At 30.1% G+C, this 23,001-nt stretch overlaps 1 protein-coding gene across 7 annotated transcripts in view; it reads right to left on the bottom strand.

Moving 5' to 3' along the window:
- The window catches only part of LOC129791832 (longitudinals lacking protein, isoforms F/I/K/T-like), a 78,359-nt gene that overhangs the window by 36,073 nt on the left and 19,285 nt on the right, over positions 1 to 23,001 (bottom strand). For 4 of the 7 annotated variants that reach the window (XM_055830386.1, XM_055830387.1, XM_055830388.1 and 1 more), the window contains exons 6-8: positions 22,370 to 22,456; positions 5,277 to 5,459; positions 31 to 1,155 (exon numbers count right to left, since the gene is read on the bottom strand). In XM_055830386.1, the coding sequence (XP_055686361.1) occupies positions 257 to 1,155; positions 5,277 to 5,459; positions 22,370 to 22,456 (1,169 nt within the window). In that variant the 3' untranslated portion in view covers positions 31 to 256. Of the gene's footprint in view, positions 1 to 30; positions 1,156 to 5,276; positions 5,460 to 9,544; positions 12,419 to 22,369; positions 22,457 to 23,001 lie in introns of those variants that run through there. The other 3 variants (XM_055830390.1, XM_055830391.1, XR_008750746.1) reach the window with 3 other exon arrangements.

The raw sequence follows: 23,001 nt of genomic DNA on the forward strand, positions 1-23,001 counted from the left end.
CAAATACAATTATAGAGCTCTTTTTATATGTCTAAAAAAAAGGAGAAATATCTCATAATGTTTAATGCATTATTTCGTTTTTAAAAATAAAATAAAAAATATGAGGGGAGCAACGCTAAAAGAGATGCAAACGTTTTTTGTTTAAAAAGGAAAAAAAAATCATTCAAGTACAAAAGGAGACAAGGAAGCAAAGGAAGGTATTGATGAGTGTCAAGAGGGGTTCTTACAGCGAAGCACACACAAACCACACCCCCATCTACATTGACCGATGCTTTCGGCGTGTCTCCAGCTGTGGCATTTCCGAATGGTGCTTCCGTATGTGCACCCCGAGGTTCCCCCTCTGCTTCGCCCTGTACGCACAGTGTGGGCACTGATGCATTGGCTCCTTCCCGCCGCACTCCACATTCTCATGCCGGCGCAACGTTGACTTCCACCTGTACTTCTTGCCACAGTGCCGACATATATACTGCCGCCCCCCATCGTCATTGGAGTCACTTTGGGAAAATTCATAATTCTGCAGGGGACGCCCCTCAATGAATGCAAATTTGGTGTCATCTGCCGAACGACTTTCGTAATTCGAATCGGCACGCGTCTGATCGCGCTCTATGCTGTCGGTGGTGGAGTCCGAGAAGCCAATTTGTGTACCATCGGGCAATTCAATGTCGTCAATTTCGTAATTTGACAAATCACCCATGATACTTGATTGGAGATCTTCATTTATATTGGATGACTTATTGGAATTTGGTGCAATTATAATTGAGGCGGGTACTTTGGCAATTTCAGTCTCGATCACACTAAGTGTCGATGCACCACCACTTGCTGTTGTGGTGTTGGGTGCTGCACTCGCGGCACTCCCTCCTCCTCCCACACTGACACCCCCCACGGTGGCAGCCCCACCCAATAGCGCCCCAGCTGCCTCCCCAAATTGCTTCCCATACTTCCGCGAAAGGGAAAAATTGAGAAGTTCAAATTTGTTAATTGGCTTGTGCATTGACACTGGGACTGGCTGCTTCATTGAGTACTTTATCCGTGGATGATTCTTCGTTGCCACTTTCGGTGGTACAACAGCAGCAGCAGCTGATGTGACAACAGATGTGGTGACAGCTGTGGGCTTTGACGCCTTCTGCGATTGCTCCTGCAAAGCTCTCTTTGCATCTGCAATGGGAACAAAAAAAAAGAGCCACATCGGGTTTTGTTAGTTTAATCCACCTTTCCTTTCACACACTTTCTTTCATTTTTTTTTCAAAATTCTTCTCACATTCCTTTTCCTACCAAAATGCACTACTCTCGTTTTTTTTTAACACAGCAAAATAAATAAATAAATAAATAAGAAAACCTCTCTGTGGGTTTTTATAAATATTTTAAAATAATAAACTTAATAGCATAAAATGCACAATAAAAAATAAATCTCAAGAAATAGCAGATAGGGTGTAGAAGAGAGTGCTAATTAGAAATTAGACAAATAATCTGTAAGAAAAAAGGGGGATTAATCATTTCGCATGCTACTAGCAAAATCAATAATACAAAATTTTTAATTTAAAAAGAAAAAATTCTTCTCATCTAACATGCACTGAAGAAGCTACAAAGAGAGCTATTCACGATCTGAGGAGTTAGTCCCCAAGGAGGTTACCAAATTTAATTTTTAAATTATCATAGGGCATTGTCAAAGACTCAAGAAAAGCGTGATCATTTCCCGGAAAAGCGCTGGGAAATATACGAATTTTCACATTTTATGTCAAATCGAGTGAAAACTTTTTTGATTTTTTTCTTAATTTCTAGTTATTCTAGAAAATTCTTTTCTGCGTCATATGAAAGCTATTTAAAGGCCTAACAATATATATTTAAACCATTTTCCTACGGTGGAAAACTCGCGAGATTTTCCGGCATTGAACTTTTCTTTTGCTTCCCATTTCTCCAATATTGTTCGTGACCAATTTTAAAATATCTCATTTTGTAGCATTTTTAATTATCTTTCATTTGGTATAACATTTGCCGGGGAAATCCGCTGGGAAAACTCGCTACAGAATGATTTTCCAAAGTTAAACGCGTTTTCACGTTGGAAAAAAAGAGATGGCCAATTTTTTTCTAGAAGAATTCTTAGAACATTCTAGAAACATCAAAGAGAAGAAATCGTTTATCTCTTTTTCTCCAACGCGAAAATGTGCTTAACTTTGGAAAATCATTCTGTAGCGAGTTTTCCCAGCGGATTTCCCCGGCAAGTGTTATACCAAATGAAAGATAATTAAAAATGCTACAAAATACGCTACATTAAAATTGGTCACGTACAATACTGGAGAAATGGGAAGCGAAAGAAAAGTTCAATGCCGGAAAATCTCGCGAGTTTTCCACCGTAGGAAAATGGTTTAAATATATATTGTTAGGCCTTTAAATAGCTTTCATATGACGCAGAAAAGAATTTTCTAGAATAACTAGAAATTAAGAAAAAAATCAAAAAAGTTTTCACTCGATTTGACATAAAATGTGAAAATTCGTATATTTCCCAGCGCTTTTCCGGGAAATGATCACGCTTTTCTTGAGTCTTTGACAATGCCCTATGATAATTTAAAAATTAAATTTGGTTACCTCCTTGGGGACTAACTCCTCAGATCGTGAATAGCTCTCTTTCTATCGAAGTCATGTTCTCTAGTTTTTGAACATTTGCATTGAAATGATGAGTGTCTTTGCATCACCATTTAAATGCAAATTAATTTTTTTTTCACTTGTCGTCACTCTTTTAGAGAATTTTGACGGTTTAAATAATAAATCCGTGCTCATTGGGTACCTGATGAAAGTTCACACAGAGCCGAAAGCTCTGAAAGTTTATAAATTATTTTTTATTTAAACAAAAAAATATTTCCCAAATTTCTTAAAATTTTCTTTAAATTAAAAATAAAATATAAAAATATTTAAATAATCTTAGAATATTAAAAAAGAAAATAGTTAATATCCTGACATTGTAAGGTTTTTCTAAAATAAACTTTGAAATATAGTTTTATAGTCAAATGTAACCTGAAGAAGTAGAAATACATTCCCGAAAAACTTCCATCTAATTTCATTCATACAATTTTTCGGGGATGATTACAACCTTCATCAGGGTCACATGAACAAAATTAAAAAGAAGAAAACAAATAATTTTGTGTTAAAAAATAATAAATAATGTTAAAGAATTCGTTATAAAACATTCAAACTTTTAATTACTATTTAAATTAAGACTTTAAAAAAAGGCTTTAATTGTAAAATTTAAACTCTTCGTTGTAATGGTCCCTTCAATTTTAATAATTTCTTCTAACTAAAAAAAACTCTTGTTGTAGCTAAGTTTAAGTCTTATCATTCTACTCTTAACAAACATAATAAGTCTCTAACTTCATTTAAAAGAAAAAAAAACTAAGAAATCTTATGGGAACCTATTGCTTAATTATACGTTAGCCATCATTTTTTTCATTTCCTCAATTAGGAAGGATGTAAAAAGGAACGTAGTAGAAAGGATTAAAGAAGACTAAATTAGCAATCACGGACAGTCGAAGATTACTCCAACATCTAATGCCATTTTTGACCTCTTGAGACTATCGACATGACTAAGATAGTCAAGTAATTTCTTCAGTGTTTTTAACATTTCAATCCCAAAAGCAAATACATTTTCCGTTTTAGTTTTTACAATTTTTTCTTTTTTTTTTTTTATTAAAAACTCCTTTTTGAGAAGTACGAAGAGTTTTCTTTTTTCTTCAAACACATAATCCTTATTTTAGATCAATTCAGATTCAATATAGATTTTTAAAGTTTTTAAGGAATTTACACAGAAATTCCTTTGAAAATGTTTAAAATTGAAATAATTTTTTTGACAGCCCCTGAAGAAGATCCGGATCTTAAAGGCTAAACCATACGTTTTCTTAAAAAAACGCGTTTACCTTGTTTTTTTTTTGACAAAGTGCGAGTGAGAAAAAACAACATAAACGCGTTTTTTAAGAAAACGTATGGTTAACACTTGACGGAATGCTTTGAAGAGAACTTTTATTTTATTTTGAATATTGATTCTTCCTTTTATATCTTTTACTTTTTCTACTTCATCTAAATAGATTTATTCAACTCTCTTTGCGTCCAATGACGTCTTAGTGTTAATGACTAACTAACCTATCAATTAATTCTTCTTGGCTTTGTTTTTTATCGTATTTAGGATCTAGTTAAAAATCCAGCTTTATACCGAATTGAACTAAAAATCAAGATGGAGTCGTTGATGTTTTAACCCTTTCAGGTCCTTTTGTGGTCATAAAATGATGAGGAATTGTAAAGACATAATCTTATACGAATTTGGACTCAATGGGCCTTATTCAGCGATCAAGAAATCCTTGAAATTCGCTTGAAATCTTTAAATTTTGTACTGAAATTTAAAGATTTCAAGCGAATTTCAAGGGTTTCTTGGTCGCTGAATAGGGCCCAATATTTATAAAATAACTATACAAAATGAATCATTTTCAAAATCGAGCCTTTGTGTCAGCATATGACCCAATGGACCAGAAAGGGTTACCTTATATAGACAACGAACGGTCCTTATAAGGAAAAAGGGATAAAAAGGAACATTCTACCCATTTTCATTCCATTATCTGATCATTTTCTTATTTTATTCCTTAAGAAAATGCCTCGAAATGCTTTCAAAATGGGTAAAAAAATGTTTCTTTTTAATAGGTACATTTTGTGCTCTAACTAGAAAAACATAATCCTAAAAATAAATACATGTGCTGTGCTATTGAATATGTATAATTAGGTAATATTATGAGTAAGTTTAGGATGATTGTAAACATAGTATATTGAGGAAGATAAAACAAATGGTTCTAAATTATGTATTTGATGAGTATGATGGTAACACAAAAAATATGTAAGAGTCACTTAACTAATGAGAGAGAGAGAGATGAGTATTTGAGAGTAGTAATGTAAAATGTATATAAAATATATAATAAACATAAAAACACAAAAGTTCGTGACACTTTATTTCGAGAAAAGCAACAACAGAAAATATGATTTACATTTAAAAATAAATAATGTTTTTTTTTCTTTTTCACTTAAATAATGAGAAAATGTATTGAGAAACAGAGAGAGAGAGAGAAATGAGAACATGAGGATGGTGTTGTTGGAGGATCACTGAAAAATGGATGAGGATCGTGAAATCGTGAGGATTGTGATGTAGTGTTTTTTGAGGGAGTTTGTGATGTTTTAAGATTTAACAAAAAAAACTTCAAATGGACGGAATTGGAAGAGAAGAGATTTAAGAATCAATATTTTACCACTGATATCCGTAATAACTGCCCTTTTAGTCTCCCCCTCAGCTGTCTCTTTCCGTTTTTCCGTTGATGGCGTATTGATTTCCAGCAGAACAAATTTATCATTTTTCTGTGTCACCACAATATTCTCATTTTCCAGGAGGCATCCACTGAGAACATCCCCAAATGTAATTTCACGTTTCACATCTGAAAAATATATTTTTGATAAATTAGTTTAGGGCCTACATCCACCGACTATCCCTTAAGAATTACATTTTATTGTTTAATTAAAATTTAAAAAATAAAAAAAAAACCATGATTGTTTTGATGTGATCAAGTATGTGTTTGTGATCAGTCTATAAAAAAAAACCTATGCCGGCCGGATTAGTGAGAAAAGGTATTAGGGAACAAATATACCGTTAAAAAAAATTCCAAAATAAGATGAAAAGTTAAAAAATGAGAAAGTTAAGGACACTCCACAATGTACAAGAATTTTTTTTCGCTGTTTATTCGTTGCACCCTGCAAGGGAAGAATCATTGAGAAACATCGAATAAAAGATCATTTTATTTGTTATCTTGAGGATCTATAATATGATCATCACGTCACACTTGTACGGAAATGCACATTCCGATGCTTGAGATTCATATGTGATTTTAAGCTGTGCCGATATCTCGTCACATAGGAGCACAACCTGCACTGTTCCATGGGCTCAACGCCACACTCAAACTTCAAATGCCTCTGCAAATTCTTCTTATACGTGTACATCTTCTGGCATCGTGGGCACGTATGCTGGTACATACGATCGTGCCCACTAATTTCATTTAGATGCGTTTCCGATGCCAACACATAGACACGATCGCCCGATGGGCCAAAGTCTGAAAGAAAGAATAATTTGTCATGTTAGTAAAAAACAGAAAAATAAACAAGATGATCAATATTTTTTTACTTGAAATTAAAAAGCGCATAAATCACCGCATAGTCAACCCGGAAGCGAATCAAAAGAGACAGATCAGTTGAAAATATTTTTTTTCTCATTTTTTTTTACAATACACAAATTTTTATTTATTTAATTTCAATCTAAATTAAGGATTTTTTTCTCTTTTCTATAGATTGAATTAAAAGTCTCTGTAAGAAAGGCTTTTCTTGCGATCATTTCAAATGGAGCTAATTTAACAAAAAAAAAAACTTTTTTCCTTCTTCTTTAAAACTACGACCCAGCGACATTTGAATGCCTCTTGAGGATATGACCCTGCAATTGGTTATTTCGTTTGAATTTCACGGCACAGTATGAGCACTGATACTGTGGTTCCTTGCCACATTCATATCTGTAGTGTCTCTTCATATTCTTGGACAGTGTAAAGCGTGTACCGCACTGTGGGCACGGATACCGTCGTCGGTTGTCCTGTTCATCCACCCCACGGACGTAGGAACGCTCTTTTGGCTCCTTGAGATCCTCACTATTGGCACTACTCTCCTCCACGGCATTGTACATGTAGTTGTACAGATTGCAGCTGACAATCCCACCCCCAGCACCTGATTGTGCCGCCGTCGCTGCAAAGCTCGTTCCTGTATAATTGCCCCCTTGTCCGTACGTTTGACTCGTTGCAGCATCATACATGAAGTCATCGCACAGATTGATGTATTCCCCATGAAATTGCCCATCTGAAAGAGATAAAAACATTCACAGATATCGCAACTATCCTGCTAAAAAAAAAGAAAAATTTAAGAAATAAAAAATAGAACAAAATTGTAAATGATAGAGAAGCTTTTAGTAATGTCAAACTTTTTTTTTTTAATGTAAGACCAGTTAGTTCCATAATATAGGGCGGAATTCACTACTCAGTCAGGCTTAAAATCTTAAGCCTGACTTAAAAATTCTAAGTCGGTCTTAAAATTTAAAGTCGAAAAGACAGAACTTAATTTCAATTTCGAATTCAAAGAACTTGAATTCAATTAAAAATAAATATCAAATTGCATTGAATAGAGAACAAGAAATTTATAAAAGTTAATGTTTCATTATAATATTTTTTTTCTTTTATTTTTTTTATTTAATTTTATTTTTTTTTATTTAATTTTCTATTTTATTTCCTTTTATGTTATTCTTTTTTTATTTTTTATTTCATTTATTTTTTTTTATTTCTTATTTTTTTTTTAATCTTATTTTATTTTATTAATTTTTATTTCTTTTATTTCTTTTTATTTATTTTTTTATATTATTTTTTTTATATTATTTTTTTTTATTTTATTTATTTTTTATTTTATTTATTTTTGTTATTTATTTTATATATATTTTTTTAATATATGTTTTTTTTATTTTATTAGTAAAAGAAAAAATCGTGACTTCTTGATGAAATGTGTATAATTCACTGTAAACCACTTTCCCAGATTAAGCCCTTGACATGGGCGTAATTCACTACTCAGTCCGGTTTACAATTTTAAGTCCGTCTTAAGGTTTTAAATCTGACTTAAATTTTTTGAGTCGTAACGAAAAAAATTTCACCAAAAAGTCACGACTTTTCCTTTTACTAATAAAATAAAATAAAACAAAATAAGTAAAATAGAATAAAACAAAATAAGTAAAATAAAATAAAATAAAAAATATAAAATAAAGTAAAAAAAATATAAAATAAAAAAAATAATAAAACAAAATAAAATAAAAATATTTTAATGAAGTTGTAGACTTAACTTTTATAAATTTCTTGTTCTCTATTCAATGCAAATTAAGATTTATTTTTAATCAAATTCAAGTTCTTATTCAGAAAATCTTACATATTTTCCAGCACAATTCAGGAAAATCTAAGCCTGACTTAAAACCTTAAGACGGACTTAAAATTTTAAGCCCGACTTATTAGTGAATTCGGCCTATAATCTACACGCCACACCCTCTGGCTATTGAAAGACTACCGAGGATTTGGGGTATATTTTAAGAGGATCTCTGATTTGTTTTTTTTTACAATAATTTGTTTTTCATTTGTAAATTTGCAATGAATATGATTTACATTTTTCTTTGCGCCGAAGGATCTTTTAGTGAATTTCTGCAAAATGCTTAAGTAGGGTTTCCTTGTAGATACACCCAAAGGAACACAGGTGACACTTGTACGTTATCCTACCAGCTGGTGTCTTTGTTGTCCTCCCAAATCTCTGATATGAAATAACTTCCTTCACATCATCCTCAATTGCATCCACTGTATCATCTTCAACTGTTTCAACGATTATTCCCTCCTGTGGAATCTTCTTCAGTGTCAAGTATTCAATTTCAACAGGTTCATCATCTGAAACGATACAAAAATCAACATTTCCAGTTAGTCTACTAATCACACACACCAGAAAGAAACTCTCAAGCTTCCCAAGAAAACTCAATTAAAAGAAACATCCAAATTATTCCAAAGAAAAAATTGGTTCAGAATTTATTTGTAGGCAAACTTATGTAGCTACAGTTCTCTCTAACTTGAAACTCTTCCTCTTGGTACTCCTCCACAACCTCCTGATACTCAACATCACTACTTTGCAACTTCTCCCGCGGACTCTGCTGCATTTTCTCCCCCTTTGAGCGTCTCTTTCGTCGTGAATCTGGGAAATGTATGTACGTGTGCAATTTGAGATTATCCTTCCGTTTGCAATGGTAGTCACACACGGGGCATTTGAACAATGTCTTGGGCCCTGTATAATCACACTCAAAATTTCGATGACGCTGCAGACTCTTCATGGACATATAGGTTTTGCCGCAGTCAACACAGCAGTATCGAACTGCAACTGAAAATGCACACAAATACCAAATTACCACAAAAGCCATCAATCCCGATATGGTAACAACAAATAAATTAAGTAAAATTAAAACTTTAGACTACAACTCATTCGTATCTATGTAGGCTTTCTAACAAATTTCATTGCATTCAGCGCAACAAAAAAATATATTAAAAGTTATTAAAACATAACTCATCTATATACATATAACTAAAAGTTCCATAAAACTCAAATTAATTGCAAAAGTTCTTTTAACAAAATCCTTTGTTTTTTTTTTTGCTATATTTTCACACAAAACAAATCAAAATCTCCTTCGGAAGAGAAACTTTTTTGAAAAGAGTGATAAAAAAAACTCTGATGATGCTTCAGTTTTGTTCAGTGTGCTCTCTTTTTGTGCTTTCCAAACACCCCCATCGACGGATCACGTCCATCTAGAATATTTAAATTAGAATTATATTAGAAAAAAGTTTGTTCCTAACTATTCTTCTTTTTTTTCTCTCAAAATTTGTTCCCCAGAGACCCCGTTTTTGTTAATAAAAATCTCATCTTTGCACAAAAATTTATTACAAAATCATTATTTTTTTCATAGAAAATCTTTTTTTTTATCCAAAACTATCTCTCTCTAAAAAAATGTTTATAAAAAAATTCAAGATTATTTTCTTGTTTTCTTTTTTTAATATAATTTAAATTAAGTAAGACAAAAAAATCTATTATCTAACACATAAGGTAACTTAAAATGGAATTACAAAAATATAAGGAAAAAATATCATTTTTTTTGTGCGAAGAAATATTCTTCGAATGGTAAATGCAATAATCTATGGCTTGAGTGTCTTTTATCTTTGTTTTGTTTTTCATTTTCTTATATAATAATCATTATAAAAATAATACAAAAAAACCTTAAAAATAAATATAAATAATTATTTCTTAAGTTTAAATATAAAAGGAAATGTGATGAAATAGAAATAGTAACAGTCGGTTGCATTTTGTTGGACTTTTGGATAATTCAAAAACTTAAGTTTGTAATTAGTTTTTTTTTCTCTAGCTAAAAAGGAATGTTGAAAGTACTGCAAAAGTAATGCTAAAACGCTTATTTACGTAAATACTGTAAAATGTTGATAAATATGCTGAATTTGTTAAAAAATAAATAAATATTTAGAGTTTTTGCTTTATTTTTTGAACTTTGATTTGTACGTACTTGTCCTAAGAACTTTTAATGCAGGTATTAAAAAATTAATTCAGATTTTTGATAATCCGGTTAAACACCCACGTCAGAATTCAAAATATTAATTCAGATTAGAACTTGATATTCAAAAACTATTTTGTGTGAGAATGGGCCCAATTCAGCAACCAAGAAACCCATGAAATTTGCTTGAAATCTTGAATTTTCAGTATATCGAGAGACTACATTGTAAAACCGGCTAACCGACTTAGCCGTTTTTGCAATGTAGCCCTTGAAAAATTTCAAAGATTTCACTGCTTTCTTGGTCATTGAATAAGTCCCAATATTTCAAAAACTTTGCCGTATTCTTGAAGTTCTCAAGAACCGAAAGTTCCAAAAAAGAAAATATTTAAGAAAGAATTTTAATTAATTCACAAGAATAATTAAAATTAAGAAATATAATTTATTGCAAGGAGCAATACCATTCAGAATTAGTTTTGTTACTTTCAAAGTATTTTTTATTTAAAAAAAAAATGAAAACAAATGAATTTTTTTTTCAGGATCTTTTTAATTAAGAAATGAAGTTTTCGATTGTTTTTAAAAAATAAATCGTTTTTTTTTCTCAAAACTACAACGGTTAAAATGATTAAAACAGCTAGAAAAGGTAGAAAAGCCAGACCTTAGCCCTTCAAAAAAAAATCCCACAAAAAATACAAACCGCTGTATTTGTCACAAAGTAGTTTTAAAAAAATAATGTCATTCAAAAGAGATCTTTCCATACAAAATAGAACACTCATTTGTCCCATTATTATTTTTTCTTCAAAGTAGTATATAAGTAGTAAGAAAAATTGATCCAAAAATGTGGATACAAAAAAGTAAAAAAAAAACACACGCTTTTTGTCATGAAAATATAAATCATAAAACTCCTTATTTTTAAATAATAAAAAAAATCAGAGACAAGAATACAAACTTATATGCTAAGAAATTATGTGATTAAAATATTTTAGATAAAAATTAGAGCTGTTTTTCCCTACTAAGCAGCTCCTCTCACATGAAGAGACAAAAATACTGATGAATTGAAAATTCTTTTAAAAGAAAGTGCAAGAAAGAAATTGAAAAAAAAAGAAAATCTCGTACATATCATTAAAAAATATTTTTAAAGTTAATTAATATAGCCTTATTATGTTTTTGTCAAATACTTTTGAGACCAATAAATTTGTTATAGAAAAATATATGTCCACAGCGTGGAATAATATTATTTCCTTCCCTTTCACTCTCTCTCTCTTTCTTAAATCTATCGTATCTTTGTTTTCTGTTTTTCTTTTTTTTTTGTTAAATATATATACTCTATAAAATATATATCAGAAAAATTTCTATATCAAAAAACTTTGATGCAAAAATAGCCTTGGCAGGTAAGAAGAAAAAAACGTAGAAGATTTCTCTTTTACTGCATATCATTTGGTACGAATTTCTGTGGTTGCGTTGAGCCCGTCAATTGGGGGCTTTTAATTGTAGCCGATGGCAATTCGGCTGCTTTAAATTGAATGTTCATCTTCATCTGAAAATCCTCCGGAAGTGGTGACGAGCTACCCTTGCGCTTGGCACGATTGCCACCCCCCGTTGCGCCGGGGGTCGAAGCAGATGGCATTGATGTGGACTGATGCGGATTTGAGCGCTTCCCGAGAATTGCCCCAGCGGAGAATTTGTCAAAATTCATCAAACGATTGTAGATTTCAATGCTATCAGCAAGTGTTGCCCCCTCTGTGGGTGCTACACCCACCACCGCCGCCGCCGCATCATCCTTCTTTGTCAACCCACCAATGGAGAATTTCTCAAAATTCATCAAACGATTGTAAATCTCCATATTTTCATCCAACTGCTGCGCCTCACCACCCGCTGGGGCTTCCTTCTTTGGCACAATAAGACTTATGGCACGATTGTACATCTCCACCTCATCCTGCGAACTCCCATTATTCATCCCACTAATGTCCATCCCCGATGAATTTGGCGTCATTGGCTCCATCTTTGGCGTCACGATGCCATGCTTTGAGTTCAAATGACGCACCAAATGGTATTTTCGACGAAATTTCGACGGACACATGCTACAATTGAATCTCGGCGGTATACCAATGCACTCATCGCGCATATGGCGCTGCAAATGGCGCTTACGCAGATAACTCTTGTCACAAACATTGCAAAAGAAACGCTGAGATTCTGAGTCATTGTTTAAAAATTGTATCGATGGTGTGCATGTCAATTGTTCTGCAATTAAATGTGGAAGAGAAGAAAAAAAGAAAACAACTCATCATTTTTTGTGTTGTGGGTGTCACTGTGTTTTTCTTTTTCTTGTCTAATTGTATAATTAAGCAAACTTTTCTTTCTAATTTAAAAAAAAAAACACAAACCAAAAAAACTTTCTTTTACTAAATAAAACAACTAGAAAAAAATACTAATTTCAAATAAAAATCCATTCAAAAGAAAAAAAAAAGCTAAAAATAAAATCTAAGTTTGTGTAATTGTGTCTCTGGCATTGAGAAAAAAGCACAATGGCACAAAAAAATAAACAAATTTTTGCAAAAAAAAAAACTAACATTTTTGTTCTACACAAAAAAACTATCAAATTTAACATTTTACGACTTAAAACCATAAAAAACGTGCATCTAAAATTAAATTCTAATTCAAAAACGTACAAAAAAGGACTTTTAAAATTTATTTATTTTAGAAAAAGTCTTTTTTCTCATTTTTTTTTTAAATTTTTAAATAAAGAGTTGTTTTCATTGTTTAATGTTTGGCAAACACCTAAAATCTAGCTCTAGATATTCTTTTAAAATACCTTCAATTATTGATTTTTTTTAAAGTAAAAACAAAATTAACCTTTTAATACTTTAGGCCATTGCTCTAGAATATTTTCCAAGTTCAAAAATAAACTGAATTTGTCTGAAAAAATGAAGAATAAAAATTACAAACTAAACAAAATGAAAAAAAAATCAGCTAAAAAGAATTACCAAAATTTTTATGATAAAATAATTTTAATATTTCGTCACTAGAACGATTTTTGAAATGAATTCTATAGAACGTATTGGCCGCTATAAGATATTTTTTGTTTTACTTTAATTCTTATTTTCTTTTCTAGGGAAGAACTTTGCTGACTAAGAAAGTCTATGCTTAATATTTCTAAATTTATATTTTATTTTAAATAAATCTTCCTGTTGATATCCCTTCCCCAACCGATTCAATAAGTTATTAAGCTAATTTGCATTTTCTTTCTATTCAATATATCTCATACAATTTTTAAAATTTTACTAATTACTAAAGTTTTTTTTTAACTTTAGAATTCTAGCTAAATTTAAAGTGTTTGCCAGTTTGGGATTTTAGAAAAAAAATAAATTATTAGAAATTCTTGTTTATTTCTTGCTTTCATTGGCCTTTTTATTTTTAAATTAAAAACTTAAAAAAAATTCAAAGATTTTACAATTAATTCAAAAATCTCGAACCTTTTAGTTTAAAATAGTTTTTATAGTCAAAGTTTAAAGCAACATTAAAAAATTTTGAAATTAGTTTAATTAATTGAAATTCTAACTTTAAATATAATAAAGTTAATAATATTATTTATCTCTCAGTTATTAACTTTTTCATAATTTTTTTTTCAAGAATTTCTTATATATTATTTTCTTTCTAGAATCCACTAAAAAGGTTTTAGAGTAGAATTTGATTAAGTGCTTTGTATAAGTGTATGTGTTTTTGACCCATAGTTCTTATGTATCTTTTGCAAAGGAAATAAATTCAATGGGGTGGGCGAGAAGGACAATTCATCCTGAAAGATTTATAATAAATCCTTTTGGTTTTAAGTAAAAAGTCATTCATTTCAGAAGAATAATTTCTTTATTTTTTTTTTCTTCATTTTCTATTTGTTTTTTACACAATTTGTCTTTTTTTTTCTTCTTTTTTTTTCTACAATTTCCTATAGACTCCGTGTTTATACCGCAAATGCAACTTCAAATCGTACTTCCATGTGCACACAAATGAGCACAAATTGCACGTAAAATGCGTCACCTTTGCGGATGTTTTCTTTGCAATGGCAACTGGTGAGGATGTCAGTGGACGTGGGTATGCATTTCGCTCAATTATACATTCATTGCAGCTTCCGGTATTTGTGCAACATTTATACATTGGCCTTATCGTCACTTCAGGCTCAAAAGCTGGCCCAAGTGAATCTGAAAGTAAGTTTTTAGAAGAATCGCAAATTTCATCATTTGTTCTATTCCTTTTTCCTCTTTCTATGACAAAAACCCATAAATTCTTTTTACATTTTTTTTTCCTATGAAATATGACCTTTTACCACCCAAAAGTGTCTGTATTTTCTTACTAATTATTATATTAAAAGAGATAAAAACAAAATAAATTGCAAATTCCAAATGAAAAAAAAATATTAGATAGATGTTAGAAATTTTGATGAAATAAAAGAAATCCCAAAGATCTTTTTCTTTTCTTAAAAATTATTCTTCTAATATCCCATAAATTTGTTATAAAGTGTTATATCCATCCATCCACATAGAAGAACCCGTCGTCAAGAGATTTTGTTTAATTGAAAATTTATAGATTTATTTTAAAAGAATTTTTTTTTTATCATTTAAAAAAAAATCATGTAATTACATGGAATTCATCTTAAATTGATAAATGGAATTGATTTCTTTTTTTTTTTTTAATTCTCTTCATTTTTTGTAAAAGATTTTTTTTTGGCACACACCTAAAACGATTAATTGGTTTTTTTTTTTGTCATTTCATAGTTTTCCAGAAAAGCGCATCAGCTCAAGTTTTTTTTTTATTCCCGTGATAAAATTTATGTATTTTGGTATGTAAGTGCATCAATTTGTTTCTTCTTCAAATTATGCACCGTATTCATGTGACGTCTCATGTTGCTGCATTGAGTAAAATTTCTGTTGCATATTGGACATGGATAGACAACAATATTTGCCAATCCGGTGCACTCGTGCTTCACATGTCTGGCCAAATTTCCACTGTGCCAATACGTTTTGTCACATCCACTGCATCTGTATATTGCAGAACTGCAACAAAATCAGTTTTTTTTCCTTCATTCAAAAACTTCTTCATTTTGTTTCTTAATTAATTTGCAATCGTGCAGTTCTTTGCAATTTTTTCTTCTTTTTTTTCTAAATAATTAAGAAAGTTTTGCAGTTTTTTTTTTGTTCTCTACATTACCTCTTCCGTGATGACCATTGATTATTCCGACGTCTAATCACCGCCGTAGAGCGTCTACCTCGACGAGCCACACAGCGAGTAGACTTTACAACGCCACGCAAATAGGAATCTGTGTACAGTTTTGAGGAAAGTTCCATTTCAGTTTGTGAGAAGATTCATTTTCTTTTTTTTTTTTTCATCTTCTTAACACGTATTTTGCTTTTTTTAACACCTACTTTCATTATCATTTTATGGCATTAAATAACTTTAATAATTCTACGCTGATTGAAAATTAGCAAAAGTTATGTAAAATCTTCTTTTTTTTCTCAATATTTTCTTCTTTAAAAAGCTTCATAGATTTTTTTAGATGAATATTCTGTTGAAATTATTGTGAAAATAAAAAAATATTGTGAAGCCCAATTTGCAATTCAAGGATTCTGAATAACATTTCCATTTTTTTTTAAATAATTGAATGTCTTCTCAAAAACTTTCTATCAACCAATAAGTGAGCTAAGAAAATTGTTAAAATACAGCATTCAATTCATTTTAGTAAATGAATTTCCTTCGAAAAATCATCATGAGAAAATTTAAAAGCGATGAAATGAAGAATATAATAATGCCCAATGAAAGTAAGTGTTAAAAGCTCTCCATATTCCGAAATATATATATATTTCTCTTCACTACTTTGTTTCGAAAGCTTTCCCCCAACATGCAACAAACTTTTTCGAACTAAATAATTTTAACTTTTTACGAACGTGTCGATGAAACAAATGTTTCCCTCCCGGAATGAAACATTTTCTCACTCAAATGTATGAAAGTTTTCATTGTGTGCGTGTTAAATGTAATGGTGTGTGTCTGTGTTAAAAATGTTTCATGTGAAAATGTTTCTCCGGAATGTCGAAAAAGCAGACATTTGTAAATTTAGTCAAGACACATTTTTTAAAAATCACAAAACGTTTGAAATAAAAGCTACACCACTTTGCGTTGTACGTTGGCCCTCAAAAATTGATACGAAAGATAGTAAAACTATAAAAAATAAATAAATAGAACATAAAATTAAGGTAAAAATTCGTTTAAGAAGGAAATTAATGTTGCAAAATCGAATCTAAAACGTTCACAATATTTTATCCGATTTTTTTAACGAACGACTCAATGACGAAAAAAATATACAATCAGTTCAAAAAATGCATTTTCCTAATAAAGTAATTACTTTTTTTTTCATTGATAATTACGTCAAAGAAACTATGAAATCTATTATTCACAAAATTCAATATTATCCCTTATTAAAAAGCTCTAGCAATACTTTCTTTTACTAATTGAAGCTTTTCATACTTGATCATTTTCTTATGAGATTTTTCTACAAATCTCTGGAGAATATTTCTTTATTTAATCTTTCATTAAAATTAATTCAAGAATATTCTCATAAATCAAAAGAATAATTCTGAAACCTTTTCCTTTGTCAAAAGTTTCTGTCTGAAAAATCTCCGATACTGAGATGAGAATTTATGAATATTAAATTATTATTTAATTGTGTTCTAAACACCTCCCCACCCCACCTTGTTCATAACAAGATTACAGAAAGTCAATCAATTAAAGCTCTTTCTCTGAAAAAATTCATCACTTACTTTGTAAGCTTAATCCTTTAACTCTAAAGGACACAAAAAGCCATTAAGGTCTATTTTGTCCATTTAATTCATTTTTCATTAAAAAAAAACTATTTTCTGTCTTTGACTTTAGAAAGAAATAGATAATAGAAACACCACCAAATTGAAGTGAACCAAAAGATGGCGCTAATCTTAAGCAAAAATAAAGCTAAAAAGCTCTTTGAATTTCCGAAATCACCTTCAAACCATTCTTAGACACAAAAAAAAAGAAAGTTTTCTCGTTAAAACTTTCAAGATCCTAATTTCCCCGTAAAAAGAATCCCAACTAACGCCACCTCTTGATACACATTTTTCCTTTGGAAAGGATGTTCATTTATCTAATTTTCCTTAATTAAAAAAATATTCACAAAACCAGAGTTAAATGAATTTGATGAATTAACTTAAAATGTTCTAAAAAGGCATGAAAATTTGCAAAATAAACACAAAACTTGCAGAAAATATATTAACTTTTGTGAAAAAAAAAATCTTTCGAGGATTCTTTCCAGATTTTCAATTTTTGCTATAAAAAATCTGAAAAGGAAGTCTCGTTTGACACATACCATAAAAATTGACAATTACGTTATAATAAATTATTTATAGTCTCAAAATCAATTTAGTTCTTAAGGGACGTGTTCTTGCACTAAGGTACATCCCTATAAAATTCTAAATTGATTTTACGATTTATATTTTTATGTAACAAAATGTCAAAATTTATAGTAGGTATGTGTCAAGTGTGCTATAATTTTTATAAGAACTCCTCTCTTTAATTAAAATAATTATTATTTCTGAAATTCCTTAAACTTGTACAATTTTTTTAAAATATATTTAAATTTTCTTGCTAAAAATTTAATGAAAAACACCAAAATATTCCATTTTTTATAGCACAAAACATGTGTCTTGGCTATAAAATTTAAATTCTCAAAAATTCACAGCGAAAAAGTTCAATATTTTACCTTTTGTATATTGTAGAAGAATCAAGTTTTTCACTTCTATTTTGTATGCTGTGAAACTTAAATAAGAATATATTTGAATGCATAAACTACGTTGTACGAGATTTTCTCGAGATTTATCATGAATTTTCTTGGCTCCCGAACCTCATGTACGATTATTTCCGTACTGAGAATGGGAGAAAATTCAATGAAATAATTAAAGTGTAAACTTTAAATAAAATATTATTTAAAAAAATGCATTTTTTGAATTGACCATACCTTATTTTTTTGTCTTTTTTCCTTTTGATTAAATTTTTCCCGCACGCGCAAACACTTCCACAGATTTATATCGTTGGAAAAAACACACAAAACTCGCGAGAAAACGTGGCTGAAAAGGAATTTTTCTTTTTTTTTATGATTGGCTGAAAGAGAAATACCTTCATTATGGCAATAAAATATTTCTTTGCAATTGATATAGGTAAAAATACGCACAATATAAAATTTTATCGCACATAGAAGAAATATTAAAATGAATAATAAAATATAATTTATATATCAAAATAGAAATAAGAAGAAAAAATAGTCACCGTATCGATACATTACGGTAACCTCATACTTACTTCTCTCTCTCTCTCTCTCTCTCACAAAAACCTCTCTTTTAATAGCATTTATATATTTATATATGTAGGTATTATTAACTATTTTCATGAACTCTGTGTGCTTTTAGCGCGTTCATTAAACTCTCGGAACGCTTTTTCGTGTAATATGTATGTCTCTCATTCACAGTGTTATATTATTGAGTGTTGTTGGTGTTGAAGATCTTTTTCTTTTCTTCTTTTTTATTTGCGCGCATTTTGATGTTCCCCCCAACACGAAAGCAATGTGGAGAGCTTTTTCTTCCAATATCGTGTACTCTGTTGTACACTCTTTTGTGGAATTTGTCGTGTTAAGGGGGGGGGGGGAGAGTTGGGAAAAGGAGCACACATAGTTATGTGGTGGCAATTTGCGAAAAGTATGAGTAAAGAAAAAAAAAACAAGACGGTGAAGGAAGAAGAAAATATATGGAGTTGTAAGAAGAGAGTATGTGGCTTTTATAAATAAAACACACATCTCTCCCAACACTTTTCTTCTTCTTCACTCTCTTCTTTTTTATTTTACTCCATCTTTACACATATATACATACCTCCACATACATCACAGAAAGTATGCTCTCCCCTTTTCCTCTGCGCCACCCCCCACCGTTGTAGGTAGGTAAGTATTGTGTGTTTGTGTGTTTATGGATGAAAATACCTCACTGTAAATTAATTAAAATTTACAGCTACATTGAATTACGATTGGAGACTTCATAATATACGTCGGGGGATCGTATGTTGTCGAGGAGAGCTCCTCCACTCTCTCTATGTACCCGCGGCGCCCCCTTAAAACCTCACGATGATTGTATTTTCTTCACTTGAACTTTTCTTCAACACATCTTTTTTTTTTTGCTTTTCTTCACACGCTCTCATGCCCTTCCCTCGGCCAATGTCTCTTCGTCGTTTAATTTGCTTTTTAACCACGCACACAGATACATATATATATTGCAATATTTTGCAGCAGCAAATTTCACAAGAAGAAACTCATATTGGTTGTGGCTGATTTTCTGTCTTGTGTATTTGTTAAAATAATTCTCTTTGGCCGAGGAAATTGCAGATGAATGACATCATCATTTCACACACTTTTCTTCTCTCTCTCTCTCTTTCTGAAGAAATTATTTTTTTAAGTTGGTTTTTTTATTAATTAATTCACATTTCACTTGTTTTTTAAATTTTCTTGCACATTTCACTATCAAAAAAAAAATAATCCCAAAACATCTCAAGATCCACCGAAATCCTACAAATCTTCTCATTTAGAAAATTTTCTTAATCAAAAAATTTCCATTATAAATTGCAAAAAGATTTGTAGATTTGAGAATCTTAAGATTTATTTGGAAGGTAGGTTAAAGAAGTTGAGGGAAAAAAATCTCAAAGCTCTTTCACGCGAACCGATCAAATAAACAACAACAAAAAAAGAGCTCCAAAATTGACCGACATTTCTCTCGTGTCAACCGATTTATAAAATTCGCGTTAAACGATTTTTTTGTTTTGTTTCTCCTCTCAAGTCACGAGAAAAAAAATGCCCGGTTTAAAAAAAAAATAAACGAAAATGACGAAAAGAAAGAAGAGAAATTATACATAAAAAAAATTGAGAATAAAAATGAAGATAAAATACTGAAGATGTGTGTAAAGTAAATATATAAAAAATAAAGGAAAAAGCATTTTGGATAGTCCATGCGAAAATGAAATAAATAAATTATAAATAAATAAAATGAAAATAATGCTTTTTCTTTTCAGAAGCAATAAATAAGTGGATGATTTGTGTGTTTTATAGTAGGTAGAGGTTGTATATAAAACATATAGTAATGTTTATGTATAAATAAATTAGGGTTTTTAAAAAAATATATAAATAATATATGTACAGAATTAGAGTGAAAAATAATATTGTGATAAGATTAGAAAAAATATTAATGGTATAATAATAAAATAAAGTAGGATGCTTTTTTTATCAATAGAAGGCCAACGTTCCCCATAGGTTTTTTTTTGTTCATAATATTCTTTTTGTTTCATTAAAACATTTAAAAAAAAAAGAAGTTGTATAAAAAAACAAATAATATCAATATGAATTAGCAATGAATGTCCTCTCATTTTTTTTCTTGATTATTTTTATATCTTCTTTCAAACTCTCATTTGAAGATAAATATTCATGTTGCTTTTTTTTTTAAATAAACTTATTGTCTAAAATGTATTATTAGGAAGGTCGATTAGCAAGAAAAATTAATTAGATAAAAAAATAATGATAAATTATGAGTATAAATATAATTTAAAAAAAAAACTTTTTCTCTGAAGGATGTAAAATTAAAAAATGAAACTAAAGAAAAAACTTCTTTTATACATATCACCCCACATAAATTACTAATTAAAAAAGAAATACCATGGAAATTCTTTCAAAAAACATTTCTTTTCAATAAATTCCTTTTTTTTATTTATTCTTTCAAAGCAATTTCTCACGAAACGAGCCAGAGACACAAACCAATGAAAAAAACAAGCAAAACATTTTTTTCTTTAATCGTGAAAACTCGAGAAATTCACCTCAAAATAATTTCCATGCTATTTTCTTTTTTTCTTTCATATTTTTTTTTGTCTCAAATCTACCACAATCACCAATTTGTAAGAAAATACAGAAAAAAAAACTCATTACTACACGTTTTTCACACTGTAGTCGACGTGATGAAAATTTTTAATCAAGTTAAAAAGGTGTGAAAGAAACAAAAATGATTTGCTATTGAGATTGTAAATTCTTTTTCTCGGTATAAATGAAGAAAAGACAAAAAAATGAACATATATCGGTACATAAAAGCAATTATGATGTCTATTGCTTCATTATGAACATTATAAACGAGATAAGACATGAAAGTCTCTTTATACTTGTTTGGAATTAGTTTTTCATTCACATTTTTCATCAAACACTGATTCCTTAATAAATTTCCAATTGAATGGGATAGAAAATAATTTTTTATTTCCTTAAATATTTTCATTAGAAATTAAAAAAATAAAATATTAAAATTATTAATAAATAAAAGAATAATCAAGATATTTATATTTTCTATCCTCAATTGGAAATTTTATTTATTTTTTGCACTTACCTGCATTAAATTTTTTTTTAAAAATTCATAATTTTTCAACACAATTATATAAAAAAAAATCAAAATCTACAACTAAAATGCAAAATATTTTTGCGCATAATCCAATAAAAACTACCAACTAAAATGCATTTTAATTTGCAAATTATTAATGCTTGAATTTATTTTTCTTTCTTTTTTTTTAAATTCATTTTTCATTTTAGAATCAGTGTTTAATTTTCTGTATATGCAATTACGGGGATTTTCTTTTTCAATTCAATTTTCATCACGTTTCATTTCGACTTCAGTGTCATTGACTATGCAACAAAAAAAAAACTTTTATTACGATCCGTGATTTGTATGAAAATGCTTCGACGGTTTTAATGGTTACAACAACAACGAAAACTTTTCTCTCTCTCTCATTTCCAACAATATTTTCTCAATTTCTCGGACGCGCGCGCGCACAAAACATAAAAGCATATAAATGCAATTAATGTCATTAAATTCAAAAATTGTAAAATGCGCGCTAGTTTGAGGAACAAGCGTGCACATTTCTTGCTAATTTGCAATGGAATTTCACGAGATGGCAAAATTGTTGACACGGACAATTTTTTTTGGCGGATTTTCTTTTTTTTTGAAATTTATTTGTTTTGAGAGAAAATTTGCACACACGCACACACCTCGTCACATTTATCATACCAATCACTTTTTAAGAGGATCGTCTTGATGAAATGATTTTTCAGCCTACCTTGTGCATCCCGATGTTGTCCAGCTGCTTCCTGTCCGGCCATAAACACTTCATCTTGAGATCTTTCAATTTGCCATTGAGCGTATCCTGAAGAATAATAAGAAAAAAAGAAAAGAAAAATTATTAATTAAATAAAATTTATTCATTAAAAAAAGATTTTTTAAAGAATCTCAGAGCTTTAAAATTCTCAAAGAAAATTTTATTATAAAAAATTTTCATTCAGTAAAAATTAAATATTAGTTGGTTTTCCAGTATTGTAATCGTCGGAAAAACCGACCACCTCAGATCGGGCTCAAACTTGGTATGAGCACGTTTCAGACATCCCACAATGGCGGTAGAAACAGATACAGACTTCGAGTTTGAAGTTTTCTATACAAATGTTGATGTAAAATTTCATTTTTTTTTTGCATTTTCAAAATCCAAAATGGCCGCCGTACGCCATTTTGAAATACCGTCAACCAGTTCCCTTATAGCTACAGGTCTGAAATTTTAGTATGTTTTAGGGCTCAGTGAGACGTTTTCATCGACTATTCATACTTGAAAATCGGTCAAGCGGTTTAGCAAATATGGCGGCTTAAAACAAAAAGTGTTTTTTCGATATAACTCGAGAACGTCTTAACCGATTTTGACCA

Source organism: Lutzomyia longipalpis, chromosome 3 (genome assembly GCF_024334085.1).
Source record: "Lutzomyia longipalpis isolate SR_M1_2022 chromosome 3, ASM2433408v1".
Taxonomy (NCBI): Eukaryota; Metazoa; Arthropoda; class Insecta; order Diptera; family Psychodidae; genus Lutzomyia; species Lutzomyia longipalpis.